Source organism: Taudactylus pleione, unplaced genomic scaffold (genome assembly GCF_031769625.1).
Source record: "Taudactylus pleione unplaced genomic scaffold, aTauple2 ptg000583l, whole genome shotgun sequence".
NCBI classification, from domain to species: Eukaryota; Metazoa; Chordata; class Amphibia; order Anura; family Myobatrachidae; genus Taudactylus; species Taudactylus pleione.
In genome coordinates, this window is record NW_028284985.1 from 2,005,914 (window position 1) to 2,032,993 (window position 27,080).

The 27,080-nt window shown below is 49.2% G+C and overlaps 1 protein-coding gene across 7 annotated transcripts in view; it reads right to left on the bottom strand.

Annotated features, from left to right (window-relative positions):
* Positions 1-27,080, bottom strand: part of DAB2IP (DAB2 interacting protein) — a 575,200-nt gene that overhangs the window by 102,827 nt on the left and 445,293 nt on the right. For all 7 annotated transcript variants that reach the window (XM_088453575.1, XM_088453574.1, XM_088453572.1 and 4 more), the window contains 2 exons: positions 25,300-25,398; positions 13,603-14,157 (listed from right to left, as the gene is read on the bottom strand). In XM_088453575.1, the coding sequence (XP_088309701.1) occupies positions 13,603-14,157; positions 25,300-25,398 (654 nt within the window). The remainder of the gene's footprint in view (positions 1-13,602; positions 14,158-25,299; positions 25,399-27,080) is intronic.

Below are 27,080 nucleotides of genomic sequence, written 5' to 3' on the forward strand. Positions count from 1 at the left end.
CCAGTTAATGTTTAAATATATATTTTTAATAAAAAGTTGTTAATTTGCAGGAACATAAAATATATCCGACAGAGGATGACTGTGCCGAGATTCTCTGCTGTTATTTCAGGAGCAGTTATAGCAATTAACCTTTCTTGTCTAGGCGTCCAGGACTCCTCACAAAGCCTCCAGACAGTCCACCGTGTATCCTAACAGCCAGGAGAGCTGATAACTTACTGTGTGCCACCATATATCCCAATAACCAGGAGAGCTGACTATTTACTGTGTGCCACCGTGTATCCCAATAACCAGGAGAGCTGACTATTTACTGTGTGCCACCGTGTATCCCAATAACCAGGAGAGCTGATAACTTACTGTGTGCCACCATATATCCCACTAACCAGGAGAGCTGATAACTTACTGTGTGCCACCATATATCCCAATAACCAGGAGAGCTGACAATTTACTGTGTGCCACCGTGTATCCTACTAACCAGGAGAGCTGTTAACTTACTGTGTGCCACCGTGTATCCTAATAACCAGGAGAGCTGACTATTTACTGTGTGCCACCGTGTATCCCACTAACCAGGAGAGCTGACAATTTACTGTGTGCCACCGTGTATCCCACTAACCAGGAGAGCTGACAATTTACTGTGTGCCACCGTGTATCCCACTAACCAGGAGAGCTGATAATTTACTGTGTGCCACCGTGTATCCCAATAACCAGAAATAAATTCTGGGATGTTTCCCACTAATCAACAATGACAATTTTCTTTGTGCCAACACATATTCCAATAGCCAGGACAGGCGGCACAATGACTTAATGAATTCAGGGTTTCAGCCATCTAGGGGCAGATTCATAAGCGCAGTTACAGTGGCCTGATTCCTGGGATCTGCTACCGATGAAGCACGCGGGTAATGAAATCGCCCTCTGACGGCCTTTCTCGCCCCAATACTGGGGTTTAGCGACAGAGATAAATGTTCTCTATAGGGGAGAAACGGCTGTAACTTATTATTCCGGGCAGAGAAGTCTCAGCATAGTGTATAATGTTCATTTGTAATTCACCTTCTGAGACTGGAAACAAAGCTCTGAGCCGCCTCTATGGGACATTCAAACCATTAGGACTGAAATATGACCTGAGTGTACCGGAGAACTCATCCAGCTTTTATACCATGAGAAGGGTTCACATATTTACTGTTTCCACTTTACGCGGTCAGAGGCCGTGTCTGCTGTGATCCTCAGGTACGTGCGTCCAAAATATGCTTCCCCCACCAATCACTACATCACAGCTATAATTAGGCACGGGACATCGGAGCCCTAACACCGAGACGTGACCATCGCTGGCAGGAAAACATCGCCGTCTATTATGAAATATATCAACAAATTCTTAAGAAATGAAATAAAGTTTTTGGTAGCGATCGATCCTTATTTCCATGTTTATTGGATGATATCACTTTATTAGATGTATCAGTAAAATATATAAAATGAGATTAAAATAACGCAGAGGCCGTCCTTGTTTCTTTCAGCGCCATCGCAGACTTTATCTCAATGCCACTACAAAAGCCCTTCCCTGGCGTACACCCGGGCGCCACACATGCAGGGACTGCGACGCTCCCGCTGCAATAACGTCTGGCGCGTCTTTATACGCCACCAGTGGTCACAGCACTGAAACTTACACCATTCCTATGGCAGGTGCAGGTTCCCCATCTGACGGCGACCTCCCATGTGAGCGGTTGTGCGTTCCCGAGACCCACCTGCGACACTCCCATGCGATGCAACATCTCCGCTCGTGGGTTTCGCCTCCCCCGTCTCCTCCGCGGAACGCCGCATACATTTCCTCTATTTGAGGGAACCTATTCGCAGCAATTATAATGATTGGGAGCTGTATTTGGATTTTAGTGCATCTGACAGCGACCAACTGGAAACGGTTCTCAGTGTCGCAGCGGGCGGAGATGATTGGATTGTGGCCCACTGCTAACCAATAAACAGGCTCGTTACTAATTATCGCAGATGTGTTGTTGCTATCGAAGCCCTCAAACTGTAATTGCACCTCGCAAATCGCCCTGTGACGTCGCAAACCGCTTCCTGCAATTTAATCAGCCTTTGTGCCACACAAGGCGTCCCTTTACCTGCGCCCGTCTGACAGATTAATGTGGCAGTTTCATGTATGGATGCTACCCAATAACTCAGAGGAAGGACAATGGGCCTGTGTAGCGCACGCAGTAACCCCACACTCACATTATTCCCACAGACAGGACCATTAATCATCAGGGCCTCAATGTTCTATCATGCGCATATAAATATCTAGAGCGTTGATGGCAAGCTCTGTCGGTTACTAATGTGATCCCACAGACGGTTCTGTACGCGGAGCCCAGTGACGGATCAGACGGCGTATTCTCTCTGCACGAAGATGAATTATAACAGCAAGGATACAGTTCCTATGGATAATTGGTTACTGGATGTGGATCCAGGAATGAGTAGAATTGTGTTACTGTCTCTGCAGCCTCCAACGTGATCAGAAGAGGCGGCATCCTGTGTTCTGAGCTGCTGGTAACGTGTTAATGTGCATTTCCGATATACATTCATTATACTTCTATAGAGTTCTACTTCTTTACTGGTCGTTGTCACACGTTCACACTCCCCCCCCCTCCCCCTGCTTATCCTGCTTCTGTTCATCTTCGGGCTCCTGTAATTCGCAGTTGCTTTGGCACCTAGGGTAGACTTGCTAATTGCCCCCACACATTCTCCGTCACTGTGATTGTTCGCAAATTCTCAAGCTCTCACCACATTATTCCACCTGTCCCAGTTTAGGCAGATACTGGGATTTGCATACGGTATACAGTCCCGCTAACTGCGGCATACGCGACTGCTGTGAGGTGTCTGCCGCTTAGCACAACACACGGACAGTGAGCGAACGCTGGGTGAACCTGCCAGTGATAATATGTAACATACAGAAGTAGAGGGTGCATTTGTAGATTCAGGGCCTGATTCAGACCCGGTCGCAAGCGCTTGCAACCGGGTCGATGGTGGCCCACAGCGCATGTGCACGACGGAGCCGGCTCCGTTGTGCGCATGAGCGAGACCCGACTAGAGGCGGGCAACCCGTCGCTCCGGGTCTCGCAACAAAGGAGGCGAGCTGTCGATGTTGAGTGACAGCTTGCCCCCTTTAGTGGGCGGGCCAGGGGGGTGGCTGCCCAAACGGAGGCGTTCCCATGAGAACTCCTGTCGTTTGGGGGCGGCCCCACTGTCATCACGAGTGACGTTAGTGGAGAGATTCCGGCTCTGTTAGAGCCGAAATCTCTCTGGGGCTTGCGGCCACGAGACCCTACCACAAGGGTCTCGTTGCAAGCTCGATGGTCGCGATGGTCTTGGGTTTTTTTTACTTTTTTTTTTTCGCAGAGATCAGCTTGCGGTCTGTTTAGACCACACAGCTGATCACTGGGACCGACTCCCGGCTCTGCTCTCCCCGTTAGAGCAGAGTAGGAGCCCGGTAACTGGGGGAGACCCTGGATAACGCCACCTCCAGGTGGCGTTATTATCACAGGGCTATCCCCGGTATTTTTTACAATTTATTTTTAGTAACTCTGGTGGGATCACATTTCCCATTACAATTATGGGAAATGCGATCTGATTACTAAAAATAAGTGATACTTAGGGGTTGGAGTAGAATTTTAGGAATTCTACTCCAATTGCCCTTTAGTAACTACAGGTGATACTAACATAATGTGAAAAGGGTGTGAAAACACAAAACAGCCTTTATCACTTTATTATAGTAAAAATAATGTTAATAAATAGCACTCTGTGAGATAACGGTTGTATCATCAAACAGACTAAACTGGAAAGCGTATAACTGGAGACTCCTACCGGCATAATAATAATGACACCCCGACGGCAACCTGAAATACATTCAGAAGACCCTACCGGAGAGAATATTCATCCCGTTAGCCGCCCTCTGAGGGGTTTATGACGTTATCACACGAGGAATCAGGGACTTGTCTTCTGTGAGGGTGAAAACGCTGCTTATAAAGTCTGATTGAGCTTCAGTCCAGCCCGTCAATGGCATTTCCATCCCCAGCTTAAACAGGCGACTCTCTGTCATCTCGCCAGCTATGAAATGTCACGGAACGCGGCCGATGACGGGCAGGAGCTGGGAAGCCTCATAAAAATACCGTAACAAGCGCACACGTCTCCCGGCCTCTGTGATGTGAGAGGAAAGTGCGCTGAGGCGCGTTTGAGATGAAAGTGGATAAACAGACAGCGATGTGTCACGCACACACGTGACGGACATGGTATAAAATGGAGATTTCAAAGAACCCTATCGCAGACTGCGCAATATAGTTCCCCTATTACCATCTGAGGCTGGTGATGTATCCAAATGAGGGCATGTTACATGCCCGAGCGTGTATGATGCCCGTGTATCATGCCCACAGGCCTCTATAGCGCAACAAACATCTGCCATGGTGGCAACCAATCAGCTTCTACCTATCATTTTATAGAATGTACTGGATGCTGCTGATTGGTTGCTATAGGCAACGTCTCCACTATTTAGAAAGTTTGCTACATCTCCCCCTATGTAGAATAGGATGGAAACCAGCGTTCCTCTATGTGGGAACGTGCTCATTTATTAGGATTATTCCGTACAGTAAAAGAAAGATGGGGGGGGGACATTCGCAGCCGGTCCCAGGTCCCTCTTCATCATGTTGGCAGAAGTAGGTGAGATAGTCACATAATTATGCGCATTTTCCCCCGGCGCGACGTTGATGAATCCGCTGCTGCTGTGCCGTGGCTGAATCATTCTCTCGCTGCGACATTTGCATTCAGCAGAACATTAATAAGTTACTAGAATCACTGCATATAAACATCTGTGAGTGCTAACCGAGGAGTCTGTGCCGTGCTGAGTTATGGCGTCGGGCTCCACGCGGATACAACGGGCCTCCTATCTGAGCAATGTCACTAGCGGCAATCTCAGGTACGTTGGCCCCGCCTCCAAAATGGCTGCCTCCTGTGCGCAGGTGATGGATACAATTTAGGCACATTTTAAAATCACTTTAATATGAATTAGAGGCCCATGAATCGGGTTGGGCACGGGATCCCGATAGGCTTGAAATAATGACAATGATCGGTAAGTACCCTAACCCAATACCTACCCCTAAACCTAACCCTCCTTCCTCGCGCCCTTAAACCTAACCTCCCCCCAAGTGCCTAAACCTGTATAGTGCATCTTCTGTATCGCTGTGATAATAACATTTTATGTAACGGTTAGTGAGAAGTCATTCTAGTAGTTTGTAAAGAATTGTAATTCTATCACGGCTGCAAAATCACGGCAGGAAAACTAAAAAACCCTATTTAATCATAATATAATAGAGTACATACATGTGGATCTCTATCAGGGTGAACCAAGCTGTCGTATCAGTCTGGAGAGGTCTCTGGAACCAAAGACCGTATTCTGCCAACATTCCAGAATAAGGAAAACGTTTCAGGCCTCAGCCCCCGATGACACATTACTCTCACTATTATCTCCCCTGAAATCACAATAATGCTGAGTATTTGGATCTTTTTTATAGCCTAAGATCATTATTCTACACTTCTCGGTCATGTTGCGCCATAGCGGAACCAGTCGGGATATTAAATCCATTCCGCACGTTTGTGACTTGTGAATAGCCCTGCGCTGTGGGTCGCTGGAAGCTAGCAGCCTAAGTAAGCAGTATGCTAATTTGTAATGGAATATTAATACGAGACAAGTCGTACAAACAGTCATTGGGAGCCAGGCTGGCAGGACGCTCGTCCAACAGATGTTTGCAGATTAATTCGCCAGCAAAGGTGAAAAATGTATTGGCTCTGAAATCTCCACATTGTCAGTGCATGAGTGGCCGGGAACACAGCAGAGCAGGGTAATAAAGCTGAAATATTCCAACTTGCAGAAACTACAGAGAGCCCGATATGCTCATGTACTGTTCTAGTCTGAGAGCCGACAACCCACGTTCTATCGGGGTCTCTGCTGGAGATCAGATCAGCGACAGGTGAAACATTGGTTTAGATCGTCCACAGCTGACAATTTATAGCAGGACGTCCGGCTCTCCCGGATTGTTCAGCAGGCTACAAAACTAGGGTGATATATACAGAGGAACAGGCCAGTACACACAACTCTATATATATATATTTCCTGCTCTGTAGAGTTGTGTGTACTGGCCTGTGCCTCTGTATATTCTGTCTATATATATATATATTTCCTGCTCTGTAGAGTTGTGTGTACTGGCCTGTGCCTCTGTATATTCTGTCTATATATATATATTTCCTGCTCTGTAGACAGAATATACAGAGGCACAGGCCAGTACACACAACTCTACAGAGCAGGAAATATATATATATATAGACAGAATATACAGAGGCACAGGCCAGTACACACAACTCTACAGAGCAGGAAATATATATATATATATATATATATACAGAATATACAGAGGCACAGGCCAGTACACACAACTCTACAGAGCAGGAAATATATATATATATATATATAGACAGAATATACAGAGGCACAGGCCAGTACACACAACTCTACAGAGCAAGAAATATATAGACAGAATATACAGAGGCACAGGCCAGTACACACAACTCTACAGAGCAGGAAATATATAGACAGAATATACAGAGGCACAGGCCAGTACACACAACTCTACAGAGCAGGAAATATATAGACAGAATATACAGAGGCACAGGCCAGTACACACAACGCAACAGAGCAGGAAATATATAGACAGAATATACAGAGGCACAGGCCAGTACACACAACGCAACAGAGCAGGAAATATATAGACAGAATATACAGAGGCATAGGCCAGTACACACAACTCTACAGAGCAGGATATATTTAGACAGAATATATATGGAGGTAAAGACCAGTATATATGAAGCTGTACAGAGCAGTGTATGTACAGTCTGATGAATCATACACATTGTCTCTCACACTATGAGAAGCCTCTAGACTGTGGTGTGCAATTTGTTTTTGGGATCTCAGACAATACATTCATTTGGAAACTGCTCCTTTTGGGATTTCGGAACATCCACAACTAACACTTGGGGTCCCAGAACAATGGCCGTCTGACACTTTGGGTCCCAGAACAATGGGCACCTGACACTTGGGGTCCCAGAACAATAGTTCCACGACACTTGGGGACCCAGAACAATAGTTCCACGACAATTGGGGACCCAGAACAATAGTTCCACGACAATTGGGGACCCAGAACAATGACTGCCTGACACTTGGGGTCCCAGAACAATAGTTCCACGACACTTGGGGGTCCCAGAACAATAGTTCCACGACAATTGGGGACCCAGAACAATAGTTCCACGACAATTGGGGACCCAGAACAATAGTTCCACGCCACTTGGGGTCCCAGAACAATGACCGCCTGACACTTGGGGTCCCAGAACAATGACCGCCTGACACTTGGGGTCCCAGAACAATGACCGCCTGACACTTGGGGTCCCAGAACAATGGCTGCCCGACACTTGGGGTCCCAGAACAATGGCCGCCCGACACTTGGGGTCCCAGAACAATGGCCGCCCGACACTTGGGGTAGCAGAACAATGGCGGCCCGACACTTGGGGCAGCAGAACAATGGCCTGCCAACACTTGGGGTAGCAGAACAATGGCCGCCCGACACTTGGGGTAGCAGAACAATGGCCGCCCGACACTTGGGGTAGCAGAACAATGGCGGCCCGACACTTGGGGCAGCAGAACAATGGCCTGCCAACACTTGGGGCAACAGAACAATAGCACCACAACACTTGGGGTCCCAGAACAATGGCCGTCTGACATTTGGGATCCCGGAACAATGTCCACGTGACAATTGGGGACAGAACAATGGCCGTCTGACATTTGGGGTCCCTAAACAATTGGTGTCTTACACATGGGGTCCCAGAAAGTTGCCACCATAACACTTGCCAGTGCAAATATCACCCTGTTTTTCCAATCCCTGGATTTGTAGCTAGAATCTCTCTGGCAGGGCATGCTGGGACCTGTAGCTCAGGACGTCTCACATAAATCCCTGGCCACTAACGCAGAGGAAATTGTGGGCGGATTATGACCTGACACACCACTTCTAGGTTCACCACAATCCCAATGGGTCTATTCCCAGAAATAAATTAGACTGTAGAAATATGTTACACTCCGGGACGGTAATACTGGCAGCTCGGCAAATCCAAAGGAACAGCGCACGCTGTCTGCCAGTGCATGAATGATACAACTCACAGATAATGCCAAGAATCTCCGGCCAAACAGGGGTGTGGGAAGTCTGATACGACTCGGGGATAAATAACACACGTATGTTTCCATACAGATCTGATTTATGTTCCATCATTAGTATCAGAGTCTGCTCTTCACCATTATACAAGGAAATCAAAGTATTAATCACCAGTATCACCAATACCACACAGGAGACCGGCAGCGCTGCCGAGAGGATCGGAAATCTGGAACCAAACGTATCCAAATAATTACCGTCCATCACCCAGATGATCACAGTCCCATTATACAGGCTGCTGCAGATTATTACATGACTGACCGCCGTGGAGATCTGCAGAACATTGCAGGTGGTACTGCCAAGGCTAGATGCTTTATTATACACACACAGAGGAACAGACATATGTAACACACAGCAGCGGGTACATCATTACCTGTGTATAACACACACAGCAGCGGGTACATCATTACCTGTGTATAACACACACAGCAGCGGGTACATCATTACCTGTGTATAACACACACAGCAGCGGGTACATCATTCCCTATGTATAACACACACAGCAGCGGGTACATCATTACCTATGATTAACACACACAGCAGCGGGTACATCATTACCTATGATTAACACACACAGCAGCGGGTACATCATTACCTATGTATAACACACACAGCAGCGGGTACATCATTACCTCTGTATAACACACACAGCAGCGGGTACATCATTACCTCTGTATAACACACAGCAGCGGGTATATCATTCCCTCTGTATAACACACACAGCAGCGGGTACATCATTCCCTATGTATAACACACACAGCAGCGGGTACATCATTCCCTATGTATAACACACACAGCAGCGGGTACATCATTACCTGTGTATAACACACACAGCAGCGGGTACATCATTACCTATGATTAACACACACAGCAGCGGGTACATCATTACCTATGTATAACACACACAGCAGCGGGTACATCATTACCTATGTATAACACACACAGCAGCGGGTACATCATTACCTGTGTATAACACACACAGCAGCGGGTACATCATTACCTGTGTATAACAGACACAGCAGCGGGTACATCATTACCTGTGTATAACACACACAGCAGCGGGTACATCATTACCTGTGTATAACACACACAGCAGCGGGTACATCATTACCTGTGTATAACACACACAGCAGCGGGTACATCATTACCTGTGTATAACACACACAGCAGCGGGTACATCATTCCCTATGTATAACACACACAGCAGCGGGTACATCATTACCTATGATTAACACACACAGCAGCGGGTACATCATTACCTATGATTAACACACACAGCAGCGGGTACATCATTACCTATGTATAACACACACAGCAGCGGGTACATCATTACCTCTGTATAACACACACAGCAGCGGGTACATCATTACCTCTGTATAACACACAGCAGCGGGTATATCATTCCCTCTGTATAACACACACAGCAGCGGGTACATCATTCCCTATGTATAACACACACAGCAGCGGGTACATCATTCCCTATGTATAACACACACAGCAGCGGGTACATCATTACCTATGATTAACACACACAGCAGCGGGTACATCATTACCTATGATTAACACACACAGCAGCGGGTACATCATTACCTATGTATAACACACACAGCAGCGGGTACATCATTACCTATGTATAACACACACAGCAGCGGGTACATCATTACCTGTGTATAACAGACACAGCAGCGGGTACATCATTACCTGTGTATAACACACACAGCAGCGGGTACATCATTACCTGTGTATAACACACACAGCAGCGGGTACATCATTACCTGTGTATAACACACACAGCAGCGGGTACATCATTACCTGTGTATAACACACACAGCAGCGGGTACATCATTCCCTATGTATAACACACACAGCAGCGGGTACATCATTCCCTATGTATAACACACACAGCAGCGGGTACATCATTCCCTATGTATAACACACACAGCAGCGGGTACATCATTCCCTGTGTATAACACACACAGCAGCGGGTACATCATTACCTGTGTATAACACACACAGCAGCGGGTACATCATTACCTGTGTATAACACACACAGCAGCGGGTACATCATTACCTCTGTATAACACACACAGCAGCGGGTACATCATTACCTATGTATAACACACACAGCAGCGGGTACATCATTACCTGTGTATAACACACACAGCAGCGGGTACATCATTCCCTATGTATAACACACACAGCAGCGGGTACATCATTACCTCTGTATAACACACACAGCAGCAGGTACATCATTACCTGTGTATAACACACACAGCAGCGGGTACATCATTACCTGTGTATAACACACACAGCAGCGGGTACATCATTACCTCTGTATAACACACACAGCAGCGGGTACATCATTACCTGTGTATAACACACACAGCAGCGGGTACATCATTACCTGTGTATAACACACACAGCAGCGGGTACATCATTACCTGTGTATAACACACACAGCAGCGGGTACATCATTACCTGTGTATAACAAACACAGCAGCGGGTACATCATTTCAAGTTTCTCTCTAACCTTTTCGGCAAAGTGTTTATACTGGTCCTTCCAGCTAGTTTATCATATATCCTAACACATGCCAAGAGCGGAATGGAAACTATTTCCCTTATTGTCCCCAGTGAATATGATGGCGGCGGTGGCTGTTGTGCGGAGGACGGCGACAATGACTCTGGGTAATGAAATACCAATTAGCACAAATTAATTATTAAAACAACGTACAATGTGATAATATATACATAAAAAATATATCTGATAAAGCAAAATCCAGAACTGCTACAATACACAGCCCTTCATATGCATCATCCATCGCTCAACATCCGCGTTATACAATCACGCAGATGTGCCCCCATACACCTAGCCTCAATACGCCGTGTGGCGGGAGACGCCTGCCGTGAGTTAGCTGTCCCGAGCGGTGTAGCGTCTTTTCCAGTTGAATGTGTGTCATAGGGCCACATTCAATTTGAGGCGAAAAGTCCGAGGTCGGACTTTTGGCCATCGTCGCCGTTTTTTGCAGGCATGAAGTATCGGGTGCGTGCCCGCTTATCAATTAGGATCCGGCAAAAACGGGACCCAGCGGAAAGGTAAGTATCGTAAAGTCCTGTCACTTTAGGGGAAATCAGCCTGTCACCCCACAAAAGATGTCCTGACATGGGGGATCACTATGGGTACCCCCGATTTGGCCTGCTGAAGATAATCGGGTTTTTAAATAGACGCGGCAGGTGCATAAATGCGCCTGTGAAGAAGGGGTGAAGAATAGCATGTAGCTTTTATTTTTTCCAAAAACAAAAGTAGTCCCATCAAATTTGGGGTACATGAAAAGGGGTGCAAGCATATTTTTAAGTCCCTAAAGTGATTTTTTTTAATTCTTTAAAAATCCACCTGCCGCATATATGGGGACTCCCCCCTGAGCCTATTTTGCTAGTTTTTAAGTTTGTTCCCCAACATTTTTTTATTTGCCCCCAAAATGAAAGTACCTTTTTTGGGGTGCCCGCAGGAACTTTTTAATTTTTTTTTTTTTTTACACAGATCACATTAAGGGGTCATTCCAAAGGCTGCAGGCTATTTTTTTTATTCTGCACCCCAAAGCCCCAATTCTGCACTTTTTTTTCGCCACCTAAACAGTGGTGAATATTTATCCCCGTTTTTTTACAAAGACCTGTCGCATCTGCGAAAAAGTCTTTGAAATTGAATACGGGGAAAATTGAAATCGGCGAAAATGACGTAATCGGCGATAAATTATAGCCGATAACGGACTTTTCGCCTTAAATTGAATATGAGGGTAAATTAAAAGTTTTTACAAAGCAGAAACCCAGCCCTGACATACCGGAGCTAAAACTGCGCTGCTGGGCCGATAGTGCTGTATTCTCACCGTGCTCTATATAACGACCATTAACCATCTACTAAAAGCAAAGCTCTTCTATCTGACCTGGCTGTAACACATGAGGTATATGATGACATAACGAGGTTCCCTTCTGCTTCCTCACAACCAGCAAAACACACATCTCAGACAAACTCCAAACCATACAGCGAAGCTATAATACCATGAGCGTAACTCCACCAAGCTACAATCCGTGCAGGACACGAGGGGCGGAGGACATGCCGCCAGGCAATCCACCAAGCTACAATCCGTGAAGGACACGAGGGGCAGAGGACACGCCGCCAGGCAATCCACCAAGCTACGATCCGTGCAGGACACGAGGGGCAGAGGACACGCCGCCACGCAATCCACCAAGCTACAATCTGTGCAGGACACAAGGGGCGGAGGACTCGCCGCCAGGCAATCCACCAAGCTACAATCCGTGAAGGACACGAGGGGCAGAGGACACGCCGCCAGGCAATCCACCAAGCTACGATCCGTGCAGGACACGAGGGGCGGAGGACATGCCGCCAGGCAATCCACCAAGCTACAATCTGTGCAGGACACAAGGGGCGGAGGACTCGCCGCCAGGCAATCCACCAAGCTACAATCCGTGAAGGACACGAGGGGCAGAGGACACGCCGCCAGGCAATCCACCAAGCTACGATCCGTGCAGGACACGAGGGGCGGAGGACATGCCGCCAGGCAATCCACCAAGCTACAATCTGTGCAGGACACAAGGGGCGGAGGACTCGCCGCCAGGCAATCCACCAAGCTACAATCCGTGAAGGACACGAGGGGCAGAGGACACGCCGCCAGGCAATCCACCAAGCTACAATCTGTGCAGGACACAAGGGGCGGAGGACTCGCCGCCAGGCAATCCACCAAGCTACAATCTGTGCAGGACACAAGGGCGGAGGACTCGCCGCCAGGCAATCCACCAATCTACAATCTGTGCAGGACACAAGGGGCGGAGGACATGCCGCCAGGCAATCCACCAATCTACAATCTGTGCAGGACACGAGGGGCGGAGGACTCGCCACCAGGCAATCCACCAAGCTACAATCCGTGCAGGACACGAGGGGCGGAGGACTCGCCGCCAGGCAATACACGAAGCTACAATCCGTGCAGGACACGAGGGGCGGAGGACTTGCCGCCAGGCAATCCACCAAGCTACAATCCGTGCAGGACACGAGGGGCAGAGGACACGCCGCCAGGCAATCCACCAAGCTACAATCCGTGCAGGACATGAGGGGCAGAGGACACGCCGCCAGGCAATCCACCAAGCTACAATCCGTGCAGGACACGAGGGGCGGAGGACTCGCCGCCAGGCAATACACCAAGCTACAATCCGTGCAGGACACGAGGGGCAGAGGACACGCCGCCAGGCAATCCACCAAGCTACAATCCGTGCAGGACATGAGGGGCGGAGGACACGCCGCCAGGCTTACCTTTGCCTTGCCAGTGCTCTGTAAGATATGGACCAGGGCCGATGCCATTTCCTCCTTGTTCTTCACACTCAGGACGCCCTCCAGGGTGGAGCACAGCACCATATAGTTATTAGTGATATACTCGGCAAACTCCTTGTACATCTCCATGGGAAGGATGCTGATACTCTGGTAGCGGCTCTTGATGCGGATCATGGGACCCAGCGATTTGCCTTTGCTGGTGTTAGGAGACACCACAGGGTACCACTTCTCCACAAACTGCCGCCCCGTCACCGCCCCGATGGGGATGTTCACCAGCCCCACATAATTGTTCTTGTCCTTCTTCTTCTTCTTGTCCGTCTCCTTGTACAAGTGCACGGTCACGCTCTTCAGGGACGGGAGGTTGTTGAACTCAAAGTGCTCGCCCCAGAAGACGTTATCCGTCTTCAGTTTGCAGGTAGTTCGTGCATAAAGTACATCGTCTAAATACAGCTCGCACAGATACTTCTTCTTAGCCGGAAGGTCCTTTGCCTCAATAATCCACAACTTCAGCATGTTCTCCACCCGGCGACTGTTGTCCTGTAGGTGACGGAATGGTTACAGGTCAGTCCCTTCTGCAACCTTCCATACACCAAGTATATGGAATACATAAGAGAGAGAGAGAGAATGTGAGCGTGTAAGGGGGAAAGGGAGGGGGAGAGAGTGAGAGAGCGTGAGTGTAAGAGAGAGAATAAGTGTAAGGGGGAGAGAAGGGAGTGGTGAGCGAGTGTAAGGGGGAGAGAGTAAGTAAGGGGGAGAGAGTAAGTAAGGGGGAGAGAAGGGAGTGGTGAGCGAGTGTAAGGGGGAGAGAGTAAGTGTAAGGAGGAGAGAAGGGAGGGAGAGTGAGTGTAAGAAGGAGAGAAGGGAGTGAGAGCGAGTGTAAGGGGGAGAGAATAAGTGTAAGGGTGGGAGGGTAAGTGTAAGGGGGAGAGAAGGGAGTGAGAGCGAGTGTAAGGGGGAGAGAGTAAGTATAAGGAGGAGAGAAGGGAGTGAGAGCAAGTGTAAGGAGGAGAGAAGGGAGTGAGAGCAAGTGTAAGGAGGAGAGAAGGGAGTGAGAGCGAGTGTAAGGGGGAGAGAGTGTGTAAGGAGGAGAGAGTAAGTGTAAGGAGGAGAGAAGGGAGTGAGAGCGAGTGTAAGGGGGAGCGAGTGTAAGGAGGAGAGAGTAAGTGTAAGGAGGAGAGAAGGGAGTGAGAGCGAGAAAGGGGGACAGAGTAAGTGTAAGGAGGAGAGAAGGGAGTGAGAGCGAGTGTAAGGGGGAGAGAGTAAGTGTAAGGAGGAGAGAGTAGGTGTAAGGAGGAGAGAAGGGAGTGAGAGCGAGTGTAAGGAGGAGAGAGCAAGTGTAAGGAGGAGAGAAGGGAGTGAGAGCAAGTGTAAGGGGGAGAGAGTAAGTGTAAGCGGGGGATAAGGGAGTGAGAGCGAGTAAGGGGGACAGAGTAAGTGTAAGGAGGAGAGAAGGGAGTGAGAGCGAGTGTAAGGGGGAGAGAGTAAATGTAAGGGGGAGAGAGTAAGTGTAAGGAGGAGAGAAGGGAGTGAGAGCGAGAAAGGGGGACAGAGTAAGTGTAAGGAGGAGAGAAGGGAGTGAGAGCGAGTGTAAGGGGGAGTGAGTGTGTAAGGGGGAGAGAGTAAGTGTAAGGAGGAGAGAGTAAGTGTAAGGAGGAGAGAGTAAGTGTAAGGAGGAGAGAAGGGAGTGAGAGCGAGTGTAAGGGGGGGAGAGAGTGTGTAAGGTGGAGAGAGTAAGTGTAAGGAGGAGAAAAGGGAGTGAGAGCAAGTGTAAGGGGGAGAGAGTAAATGTAAGGGGGAGAAAGTAAGTGTAAGGAGGAGAGAAGGGAGTGAGAGCGAGAAAAGGGGACAGAGTAAGTGTAAGGAGGAGAGAAGAGAGTGAGAGCAAGTGTAAGGGGGAGAGAGTAAATGTAAGGGGGAGAAAGTAAGTGTAAGGAGGAGAGAAGGGAGTGAGAGCGAGTGTAAGGGGGAGAGAGTGTGTAAGAAGGAGAGAAGGGAGTGAGAGCGAGTGTAAGGGTGGGAGGGTAAGTGTAAGGGGGAGAGAAGGGAGTGAGAGCGAGTGTAAGGGGGAGAGAGTAAGTGTAAGGAGGAGAGAAGGGAGTGAGAGCGAGTGTAAGGAGGAGAGAGCAAGTGTAAGGAGGAGAGAAGGGAGTGAGAGCGAGTGTAAGGGGGAGAGAGTGAGAGCGTGAGTGTAAAGGCGAGAGAGTAAGTGTAAGGGGGAAAGAAGTGAGTGAGAGCAAGTGTAAGGGGGAGAGAGTAAGTGTAAGGGGGGGATAAGGGAGTGAGAGCGAGTAAGGGGGACAGAGTAAGTGTAAGGAGGAGAGAAGAGAGTGAGAGCAAGTGTAAGGGGGAGAGAGTAAGTGTAAGGAGGAGAGAAGGGAGTGAGAGCGAGTTTAAGGGGGAGAGTGTGTGTAAGGGGGAGAGAGTAAGGAGGAGAGAAGGGAGTGAGAGCGAGTGTAAGGGGGAGAGAGTGAGAGCGTGAGTGTAAAGGAGTGAGAGCAAGTGTAAAGGGGAGAGAAGAGAGTGAGAGCGAGTGTAAGGGGGAGAGAGTAAATGTAAGGGGGAGAGAGTAAGTGTAAGGAGGAGAGAAGGGAGTGAGAGCGAGTGTAAGGGGGAGAGAGTGTGTAAGGAGGAGAGAGTAAGTGTAAGGAGGAGAGAAGGGAGTGAGAGCGAGTGTAAGGGGGAGAGAGTGTAAGGAGGAGAGAGTAAGTGTAAGGGGGAGAGAGTAAGTGTAAGGAGGAGAGAAGGGAGTGAGAGCGAGTGTAAGGAGGAGAGAGTAAGTGTAAGGAGGAGAGAAGGGAGTGAGAGCGAGTGTAAGGGGGAGAGAGTGTGTAAGGAGGAGAAAAGGGAGTGAGAGCAAGTGTAAGGGGGAAAGAGTAAGTGTAAGGAGGAGAGAAGGGAGTGAGAGCGAGAAAGGGGGACAGAGTAAGTGTAAGGAGGAGAGAAGAGAGTGAGAGCAAGTGTAAGGGGGAGAGAGTAAGTGTAAGGAGGAGAGAAGGGAGTGAGAGCGAGTGTAAGGGGGAGAGAGTAAGTGTAAGGAGGAGAGAAGGGAGTGAGAGCGAGTGTAAGGGGGAGAGAGTAAGTGTAAGGAGGAGAGAGTAGGTGTAAGGAGGAGAGAAGGGAGTGAGAGCGAGTGTAAGGAGGAGAGAGCAAGTGTAAGGAGGAGAGAAGGGAGTGAGAGCAAGTGTAAGGGGGAGAGAGTAAGTGTAAGCGGGGGATAAGGGAGTGAGAGCGAATAAGGGGGACAGAGTAAGTGTAAGGAGGAGAGAAGGGAGTGAGAGCGAGTGTAAGGGGGAGAGAGTAAATGTAAGGGGGAGAGAGTAAGTGTAAGGAGGAGAGAAGGGAGTGAGAGCGAGAAAGGGGGACAGAGTAAGTGTAAGGAGGAGAGAAGGGAGTGAGAGCGAGTGTAAGGGGGAGTGAGTGTGTAAGGGGGAGAGAGTAAGTGTAAGGAGGAGAGAGTAAGTGTAAGGAGGAGAGAAGGGAGTGAGAGCGAGTGTAAGGGGGGGAGAGAGTGTGTAAGGTGGAGAGAGTAAGTGTAAGGAGGAGAAAAGGGAGTGAGAGCAAGTGTAAGGGGGAAAGAGTAAGTGTAAGGAGGAGAGAAGGGAGTGAGAGCGAGAAAGGGGGACAGAGTAAGTGTAAGGAGGAGAGAAGAGAGTGAGAGCAAGTGTAAGGGGGAGAGAGTAAATGTAAGGGGGAGAAAGTAAGTGTAAGGAGGAGAGAAGGGAGTGAGAGCGAGTGTAAGGGGGAGAGAGTGTGTAAGAAGGAGAGAAGGGAGTGAGAGCGAGTGTAAGGGTGGGAGGGTAAGTGTAAGGGGGAGAGAAAGGAGTGAGAGCGAGTGTAAGGGGGAGAGAGTAAGTGTAAGGAGGAGAGAAGGGAGTGAGAGCGAGTGTAAGGAGGAGAGAGCAAGTGTAAGGAGGAAAGAAGGGAGTGAGAGCGAGTGTAAGGGGGAGAGAGTGAGAGCAAGTGTAAGGGGGAGAGAGTAAGTGTAAGGGGGGGATAAGGGAGTGAGAGCGAGTAAGGGGGACAGAGTAAGTGTAAGGAGGAGAGAAGAGAGTGAGAGCAAGTGTAAGGGGGAGAGAGTAAGTGTAAGGAGGAGAGAAGGGAGTGAGAGCGAGTTTAAGGGGGAGAGTGTGTGTAAGGGGGAGAGAGTAAGGAGGAGAGAAGGGAGTGAGAGCGAGTGTAAGGGGGAGAGAGTGAGAGCGTGAGTGTAAAGGAGTGAGAGCAAGTGTAAAGGGGAGAGAAGAGAGTGAGAGCGAGTGTAAGGGGGAGAGAGTAAATGTAAGGGGGAGAGAGTAAGTGTAAGGAGGAGAGAAGGGAGTGAGAGCGAGTGTAAGGGGGAGAGAGTGTGTAAGGAGGAGAGAGTAAGTGTAAGGAGGAGAGAAGGGAGTGAGAGCGAGTGTAAGGGGGAGAGAGTGTGTAAGGAGGAGAAAAGGGAGTGAGAGCAAGTGTAAGGGGGAAAGAGTAAGTGTAAGGAGGAGAGAAGGGAGTGAGAGCGAGAAAGGGGGACAGAGTAAGTGTAAGGAGGAGAGAAGAGAGTGAGAGCAAGTGTAAGGGGGAGAGAGTAAATGTAAGGGGGAGAAAGTAAGTGTAAGGAGGAGAGAAGGGAGTGAGAGCGAGTGTAAGGGGGAGAGAGTGTGTAAGGAGGAGAGAGTAAGTGTAAGGGGGAGAGAAGGGAGTGACAGCAAGTGTAAGGGGGAGAGAGTAAGTGTAAGGGGGAGAGAGTAAGTGTAAGGAGGAGAGAAGGGAGTGAGAGCGAGTGTAAGGGGGAGAGAGTAAGTGTAAGGAGGAGAGAAGGGAGTGAGAGCGAGTGTAAGGGGGAGAGAGTAAGTGTAAGGAGGAGAGAGTAGGTGTAAGGAGGAGAGAAGGGAGTGAGAGCGAGTGTAAGGAGGAGAGAGCAAGTGTAAGGAGGAGAGAAGGGAGTGAGAGCAAGTGTAAGGGGGAAAGAGCAAGTGTAAGGAGGAGAGAAGGGAGTGAGAGCAAGTGTAAGGGGGAGAGAGTAAGTGTAAGCGGGGGATAAGGGAGTGAGAGCGAGTAAGGGGGACAGAGTAAGTGTAAGGAGGAGAGAAGGGAGTGAGAGCGAGTGTAAGGGGGAGAGAGTAAATGTAAGGGGGAGAGAGTAAGTGTAAGGAGGAGAGAAGGGAGTGAGAGCGAGTGTAAGGAGGAGAGAGTAAGTGTAAGGAGGAGAGAAGGGAGTGAGAGCGAGTGTAAGGGGGAGAGAGTGTGTAAGGAGGAGAGAGTAAGTGTAAGGAGGAGAGAAGGGAGTGAGAGCGAGTGTAAGGGGGAGAGAGTGTAAGGAGGAGAGAGTAAGTGTAAGGGGGAGAGAGTAAGTGTAAGGAGGAGAGAAGGGAGTGAGAGCGAGTGTAAGGAGGAGAGAGTAAGTGTAAGGAGGAGAGAAGGGAGTGAGAGCGAGTGTAAGGGGGAGAGAGTAAGTGTAAGGAGGAGAGAAGGGAGTGAGAGTAAGTGTAAGGGGGAGAGAGTAAGTGTAAGGAGGAGAGAAGGGAGTGAGAGCGAGTGTAAGGGGAAGAGAGTAAGTGTAAGGAGGAGAGAAGGGAGTGAGAGCGAGTGTAAGGGGGAGAGAGTAAGTGTAAGGAGGAGAGAGTAGGTGTAAGGAGGAGAGAAGGGAGTGAGAGCGAGTGTAAGGAGGAGAGAGCAAGTGTAAGGAGGAGAGAAGGGAGTGAGAGCAAGTGTAAGGGGGAGAGAGTAAGTGTAAGCGGGGGATAAGGGAGTGAGAGCGAGTAAGGGGGACAGAGTAAGTGTAAGGAGGAGAGAAGGGAGTGAGAGCGAGTGTAAGGGGGAGAGAGTAAATGTAAGGGGGAGAGAGTAAGTGTAAGGAGGAGAGAAGGGAGTGAGAGCGAGTGTAAGGAGGAGAGAGTAAGTGTAAGGAGGAGAGAAGGGAGTGAGAGCGAGTGTAAGGAGGAGAGAGTAAGTGTAAGGAGGAGAGAAGGGAGTGAGAGCGAGTGTAAGGGGGAGAGAGTGTAAGGAGGAGAGAGTAAGTGTAAGGGGGAGAGAGTAAGTGTAAGGAGGAGAGAAGGGAGTGAGAGCGAGTGTAAGGAGGAGAGAGTAAGTGTAAGGAGGAGAGAAGGGAGTGAGAGCGAGTGTAAGGGGGAGAGAGTGTGTAAGGAGGAGAGAGTAAGTGTAAGGAGGAGAGAGTAAGTGTAAGGAGGAGAGAGTAAGTGTAAGGGGGAGAGAAGGGAGTGACAGCAAGTGTAAGGGGGAGAGAGTAAGTGTAAGGAGGAGAGAGTAGGTGTAAGGAGGAGAGAAGGGAGTGAGAGCGAGTGTAAGGGGGAGAGAGTAAGTGTAAGGAGGAGAGAGTAGGTGTAAGGAGGAGAGAAGGGAGTGAGAGCGAGTGTAAGGGGGAGAGAGTAAGTGTAAGGAGGAGAGAAGGGAGTGAGAGCGAGTGTAAGGGGGAGAGAGTAAGTGTAAGGAGGAGAGAGTAGGTGTAAGGAGGAGAGAAGGGAGTGAGAGCGAGTGTAAGGAGGAGAGAGCAAGTGTAAGGAGGAGAGAAGGGAGTGAGAGCGAGTGTAAGGAGGAGAGAGTAAGTGTAAGGAGGAGAGAAGGGAGTGAGAGCGAGTGTAAGGGGGAGAGAGTGTGTAAGGAGGAGAGAGTAAGTGTAAGGAGGAGAGAAGGGAGTGAGAGCGAGTGTAAGGGGGAGAGAGTGTAAGGAGGAGAGAGTAAGTGTAACGGGGAGAGAGTAAGTGTAAGGAGGAGAGAAGGGAGTGAGAGCGAGTGTAAGGAGGAGAGAGTAAGTGTAAGGAGGAGAGAAGGGAGTGAGAGCGAGTGTAAGGGGGAGAGAGTAAGTGTAAGGAGGAGAGAAGGGAGTGAGAGCGAGTGTAAGGGGGAGAGAGTAAGTGTAAGGAGGAGAGAGTAGGTGTAAGGAGGAGAGAAGGGAGTGAGAGCGAGTGTAAGGAGGAGAGAGCAAGTGTAAGGAGGAGAGAAGGGAGTGAGAGCAAGTGTAATGGGGAGAGAGTAAGTGTAAGCGGGGGATAAGGGAGTGAGAGCGAGTAAGGGGGACAGAGTAAGTGTAAGGAGGAGAGAAGGGAGTGAGAGCGAGTGTAAGGGGGAGAGAGTAAATGTAAGGGGGAGAGAGTAAGTGTAAGGAGGAGAGAAGGGAGTGAGAGCGAGTGTAAGGAGGAGAGAGTAAGTGTAAGGAGGAGAGAAGGGAGTGAGAGCGAGTGTAAGGAGGAGAGAGTAAGTGTAAGGAGGAGAGAAGGGAGTGAGAGCGAGTGTAAGGGGGAGAGAGTGTAAGGAGGAGAGAGTAAGTGTAAGGGGGAGAGAGTAAGTGTAAGGAGGAGAGAAGGGAGTGAGAGCGAGTGTAAGGAGGAGAGAGTAAGTGTAAGGAGGAGAGAAGGGAGTGAGAGCGAGTGTAAGGGGGAGAGAGTGTGTAAGGAGGAGAGAGTAAGTGTAAGGAGGAGAGAGTAAGTGTAAGGAGGAGAGAGTAAGTGTAAGGGGGAGAGAAGGGAGTGACAGCAAGTGTAAGGGGGAGAGAGTAAGTGTAAGGAGGAGAGAGTAGGTGTAAGGAGGAGAGAAGGGAGTGAGAGCGAGTGTAAGGGGGAGAGAGTAAGTGTAAGGAGGAGAGAGTAGGTGTAAGGAGGAGAGAAGGGAGTGAGAGCGAGTGTAAGGGGGAGAGAGTAAGTGTAAGGAGGAGAGAAGGGAGTGAGAGCGAGTGTAAGGGGGAGAGAGTAAGTGTAAGGAGGAGAGAGTAGGTGTAAGGAGGAGAGAAGGGAGTGAGAGCGAGTGTAAGGAGGAGAGAGCAAGTGTAAGGAGGAGAGAAGGGAGTGAGAGCAAGTGTAAGGGGAGAGAGTAAGTGTAAGGAGGAGAGAAGGGAGTGAGAGCGAGTAAGGGGGACAGAGTAGGTGTAAGGAGGAGAGAAGGGAGTGAGAGCGAGTGTAAGGAGGAGAGAGCAAGTGTAAGGAGGAGAGAAGGGAGTGAGAGCAAGTGTAAGGGGGAGAGAGTAAGTGTAAGCGGGGGATAAGGGAGTGAGAGCGAGTAAGGGGGACAGAGTAAGTGTAAGGAGGAGAGAAGGGAGTGAGAGCGAGTGTAAGGGGGAGAGAGTAAATGTAAGGGGGAGAGAGTAAGTGTAAGGAGGAGAGAAGGGAGTGAGAGCGAGTGTAAGGGGGAGAGAGTAAGTGTAAGGGGGAGAGAGTAAGTGTAAGGAGGAGAGAAGGGAGTGAGAGCGAGTGTAAGGAGGAGAGAGTAAGTGTAAGGAGGAGAGAAGGGAGTGAGAGCGAGTGTAAGGGGGAGAGAGTGTGTAAGGAGGAGAGAGTAAGTGTAAGGAGGAGAGAGTAAGTGTAAGGAGGAGAGAGTAAGTGTAAGGGGGAGAGAAGGGAGTGAGAGCAAGTGTAAGGGTGAGAGAGTAAGTGTAAGGGGGAGAGAGTAAGTGTAAGGAGGAGAGAAGGGAGTGAGAGCGAGTGTAAGGGGGAGAGAGTGTGTAAGGAGGAGAGAGTAAGTGTAAGGAGGAGAGAAGGGAGTGAGAGCGAGTGTAAGGGGGAGAGAGTAAGTGTAAGGAGGAGAGAAGGGAGTGAGAGCGAGTGGAAGGAGGAGAGAGCAAGTGTAAGGAGGAGAGAAGGGAGTGAGAGCAAGTGTAAGGGGGAGAGAGTAAGTGTAAGGGGGGGATAAGGGAGTGAGAGCGAGTAAGGGGGACATAGTAAGTGTAAGGAGGAGAGAAGGGAGTGAGAGCGAGTGTAAGGGGGAGAGAGTAAATGTAAGGGGGAGAGAGTAAGTGTAAGGAGGAGAGAAGGGAGTGAGAGCGAGTGTAAGGGGGAGAGAGTGTGTAAGGGGGAGAGAGTAAGTGTAAAGGGGAGAGAATAAGAGAATAAGTGTAAAGGGGAGAGAATAAGAGAATAAGTGTAAAGGGGAGAGAATAAGTGTAAGGGGGAGAGAGCAAGTGGCGTTCCATCGCGACCATCAACCCGGCCGCTCGCTAGCTATGCCGCTCCAAAAAAGAAAAAAAAAAGCCCTGATTCAGAGCGAGCACTCTTTCAGAGCGTCCGGCTCCTAATCAGGCCCATAGAGTGTTTGTAAGGTAGAGTGTGAGCGAGAGACAGTATGTAAGCGGGGCAGGGAGTGTAATGGGGAGAGGGAGAGTATGTAAGTGTAAGGGAGAGAGCGAGTAAGTAAGGGGGAGAGGGAGAGTGTAAGTGTAAGGGAGAGAGCGAATAAGTAAGGGGGAGAGGGAGTGTAAGGGGGAGGGAGAGTAAGTAAGGGGTAGAGGGAGAGTATGTAAGTGTAAGGGAGAGAGTGAGTAAGTAAGGGGGAGAGGGAGTGTAAGGGGGGGAGAGGGAGAGTATGTAAGTGTAAGGGAGAGAGCGAGTAAGTAAGGGGGAGAAGGAGAGTATGTAAGTGTAAGGGAGAAAGCGAGTAAGGGGGAGCGCGAATAAGTAAGGGGGAGAAGGAGAGTATGTAAGTGTAAGGGAGAGCACGAGTAAGTAAGGGGGGGAGGGAGAGTATGTAAGTGTAAGAGAGAGCACGAGTAAGTAAGGGGGAGAAGAAGAGTATTTAAGTGTAAGGGAGAGAGCGAGTAAGTAAGGGGGAGAAGGAGAGTATGTAAGTGTAAGGGAGAAAGCGAGTAAGTAAGGGGGAGAGGGAGAGTATGTAAGTGTAAGGGAGAGCACGAGTAAGTAAGGGGGGGAGGGAGAGTATGTAAGTGTAAGGGAGAGCACGAGTAAGTAAGGGGGGGAGGGAGAGTATGTAAGTGTAAGGGAGAGAGCGAGTAAGTAAGGGGGAAAAGGAAAGTATGTAAGTGTAAGGGAGAGCACGAGTAAGTAAGGGGGGGAGTGAGAGTATGTAAGTGTAAGGGAGAGAGCGAGTAAGTAAGGAGGGAGGGAGGGTATGTACGTGTAAGGGGGAGAGGGAGTGTAAGGGGGGGAGGAGGAGTATGTAAGTGTAAGGGAGAGCGCGAGTAAGTAAGGGGGAGAAAGGAGAGAGTGAGTGTAAGGGAAAGCACGAGTAAGTAAGGGGGGGAGGGAGAGTATGTAAGTGTAAGGGAGAGCACGAGTAAGTAAGGGGGGGAGGGAGAGTATGTAAGTGTAAGGGAGAGCGCGAGTAAGTAAGGGGGGAGGGAGAGTATGTAAGTGTAAGGGAGAGAGCGAGTAAGTAAGGGGGGGAGTGAGAGTATGTAAGTGTAAGGGAGAGAGCGAGTAAGTAAGGAGGGGGGGAGGGTATGTACGTGTAAGGGGGAGAGGGAGTGTAAGGGGGGGAGGAGTATGTAAGTGTAAGGGAGAGCGCGAGTAAGTAAGGGGGAGAAAGGAGACAGTGTGAGTGTAAGGGAAAGAGAGAAGGAGGAAGACTGAGATAAAGAGAAAAATAAAGTCAGAGGGGGTGAGAACACACCAGGAGAGAATGAGGATGTGTACACCCCTATAGCTATATCTGCCTGGTCGGAAGGAACACCTGGTCCATTATCCAGTGTTTGGGAGCTAATTCCCATTGTTGTTTGCTCCCATACATTATACATTACCAGATTTCCTTCCTACCAGACAGAATGGAGTCATCTATAGGTGTATAGGCAGCCTAGGACAGAAGGAGAGGACATAGAGGAGAGAGGGATGAGACTGAGGACAGAGGGAGGAAGACTCAGATAAAGAGAAAAAAGACAGAGGGGAAAGAGAAGGAGAGAACTGGAGAATAACAAAAAGACTGGGAGGAGAGATGAGAATATTGGGGCTGATTCGGAGCTTGGAGTAGAGATAAGCCAGTAACTTTGCACCTTGGCAGATCCATGCAGAACACTACACACAGAGGCAGCTGGTATTTACCCTGCATGCACACATAGTACATGTATCTGTCCCCCCTGATAATACGTGTATCTGTCCCCCCTGATAATACGTGTATCTGTCCCCCCTGATAATACGTGTATCTGTCCCCCCTGATAATACCTGTATCTGTCCCCCCTGATAATACCTGTATCTGTCCCCCCGGATAATACATGTATCTGTCCCCCCGGATAATACCTGTATCTGTCCCCCCGGATAATACCTGTATCTGTCCCCCCGGATAATACATGTATCTGTCCCCCCTGATAATACATGTATCTGTCCCCCCTGATAATACGTGTATCTGTCCCCCTGATAATACGTGTATCTGTCCCCCCTGATAATACCTGTATCTGTCCCCCCGGATAATACATGTATCTGTCCCCCCGGATAATACCTGTATCTGTCCCCCCAGATAATACATGTATCTGTTCCCCCTGATAATACATGTATCTGTCCCCCCGGTTTGTTGTAGATAATGTACGGGACTTTTTGATTTGCTCCCACCTCAGAATCCGGCCTAGTATCTATCTATATATTCAGCATCTGGGATTGTGGGGACCTGGTGAAGATTCAGGGCAGGTATATGCAGAGGGGGCATAAAGACTGGAGGGCAGGAGAGCAGATTGGGAGGGTAAATACCAGCTGGCATGGGAGACAGACAGGTAGCCAGTATTTAGGTATAAATGCTATCTCTGTATTACACAAACCCCTCCCCAATTTCTGCATCTATATTTATGGGATAAAAGTATAGTAAATTGCATAAAATCTATTTGTAAGCAGACAGGACCCCCCATCTGGAGGCATATGGAAGGGGGGGGGCGACATCTGAACGTGACGCACAGCATCTGGCTGGCACCGGGCAGGAGTTTAGGACCTTTTACTCAGGGACAAAAAGGTAAATCACAGCTCCCCTCAATGCCCCCCCTACCTTGTTTGGGTGAACAGCGCGACGAAGGTTCTCCATCCATTTATCTCGCTCGGCTGCTGAGCGACACGAGAAACATTTACTCCCAGAGGACGCCGTAACCTGCGGGGAAAACACATCCGTTAATCCAACCATAACTCTTCCAAGCAAATCTAATCTGCTACGGTCTCATACACGTGGACAATCCACCATCTGCCCCAAACAAGAGGCCTATTTATTAACGAACAGCGATTCCGATGATATTTATCACCAGTTACCGCAGGAATAAGAAAAAATATCAACGCTATAATTAATCACTAAAATCTTACTGAGGGTCTTATTCAGAGATGGACCCTTTGGTCACGCAGAATGGGTCGGGGAGGTCATACACCGGTGCCATTTTGTCTGCGTACAAATTGCAGCCGCAGTCAGAGACACGCCCCTGAAATTAGTTGCGGCGCACGTGCGTTTGCGTCACCACCTCCCTGTTGCAGCCCACAGTCATTGCCTGTCAATCACTTTGTGAATAAATCCTTATTGTGAGCGAGATCGGTGATGAAACTTGACTCATTCGCAGTGCGACGCAGATTACCAATAATCGCTCAAACTGAATCAGGCCCAAAGCAAGTCACTTAGGAAACAGGCTGATGCTAAAAGAAAGCTATAGTTTGTTAACTTGTATATAGTTCTATGGTAATTCTGGTGCTAGTGGTAACAGAACAATTCTAGAAGTACATTAAATGACCCAAACACTAAATTAAAGGCGGACGTTCCTCTTTGCAAATGCCTGGGAGACCTGAAAGCAGCGTCGATAATCTCACATCCAATCTGGTGCTGAGCCAATCATCTCCTGGTCACTCGCAGCAAATGGCGCAGTCAGACGCGGTGGACTTTGGCTTGACCAAAGTGCAACATGGAGGTATTGTGTGAAATGTGAGGAGTATGTGTGTAATATATATGGAAATAGTTGAGAAACTTCTATAGGGCAGCTTGATGTGAGAGGAGCCAGACTACATTTGGCCAATCAGAGCACAACGTGAGGGTCCCGTCACACTTCAGCGCTGTGACACTAATATCCCTCATCTAACGTCACAGAACAATCTCTCGTTCTGCCCAGTTCCTATAAACCAATCCCCTGCCCTGCCAGGTGGAGCAAGTGATGCGTCGCTGTGGTGTTCTGCTGTGGCTGTGTCTCTGGTCATAATGACAATGTTCTGCCACGTACAGACACCGGAATGGCCCCGTTTTCTCATTTTAACGTGGAATCAACTGATATTTAATCTTGGCAGCCCCCGCCTGTACCTGATCCTGCCACCCACCCTCCTAATGCCAGCATGAAGTGGGCATCCCGCTGTTTCCATCATGTGTAGCCGGGCGATGCAACTACTGGCTGGTCCTTGGCAGAGTGCCAGCCTAATCTCCCGGGCATGCTTTCTGGGCAGGCTGGAACGCCATCAAATGTTGTACAATCTGCCAGATCTGCATGCTGGAGGAAAGGCTGGAAAACGGCATCCGTGACGGTTTTACTCCGATACGCTCCCCGCAAACAGATAACTAACAGAACTGTCACACGGCAGCCGAAGCGCTCTAATTACTGTATACTGACAACGGCAGGCGAGCGGCACACGGAGGTACGTGTAATTCTGTCACTGGAAACATCAGGCGTCGGGATAATATTTCTGACAAAACATGGAAGCTGACAAGACGCATGAAGGCGCTGGTTTTCCATCCTACGCTCACATCGATCTTCTAAGATTTCCACTTTACCAGTCACATGCTCAGTGTCCCGTGTCTGCTGCGTAAGT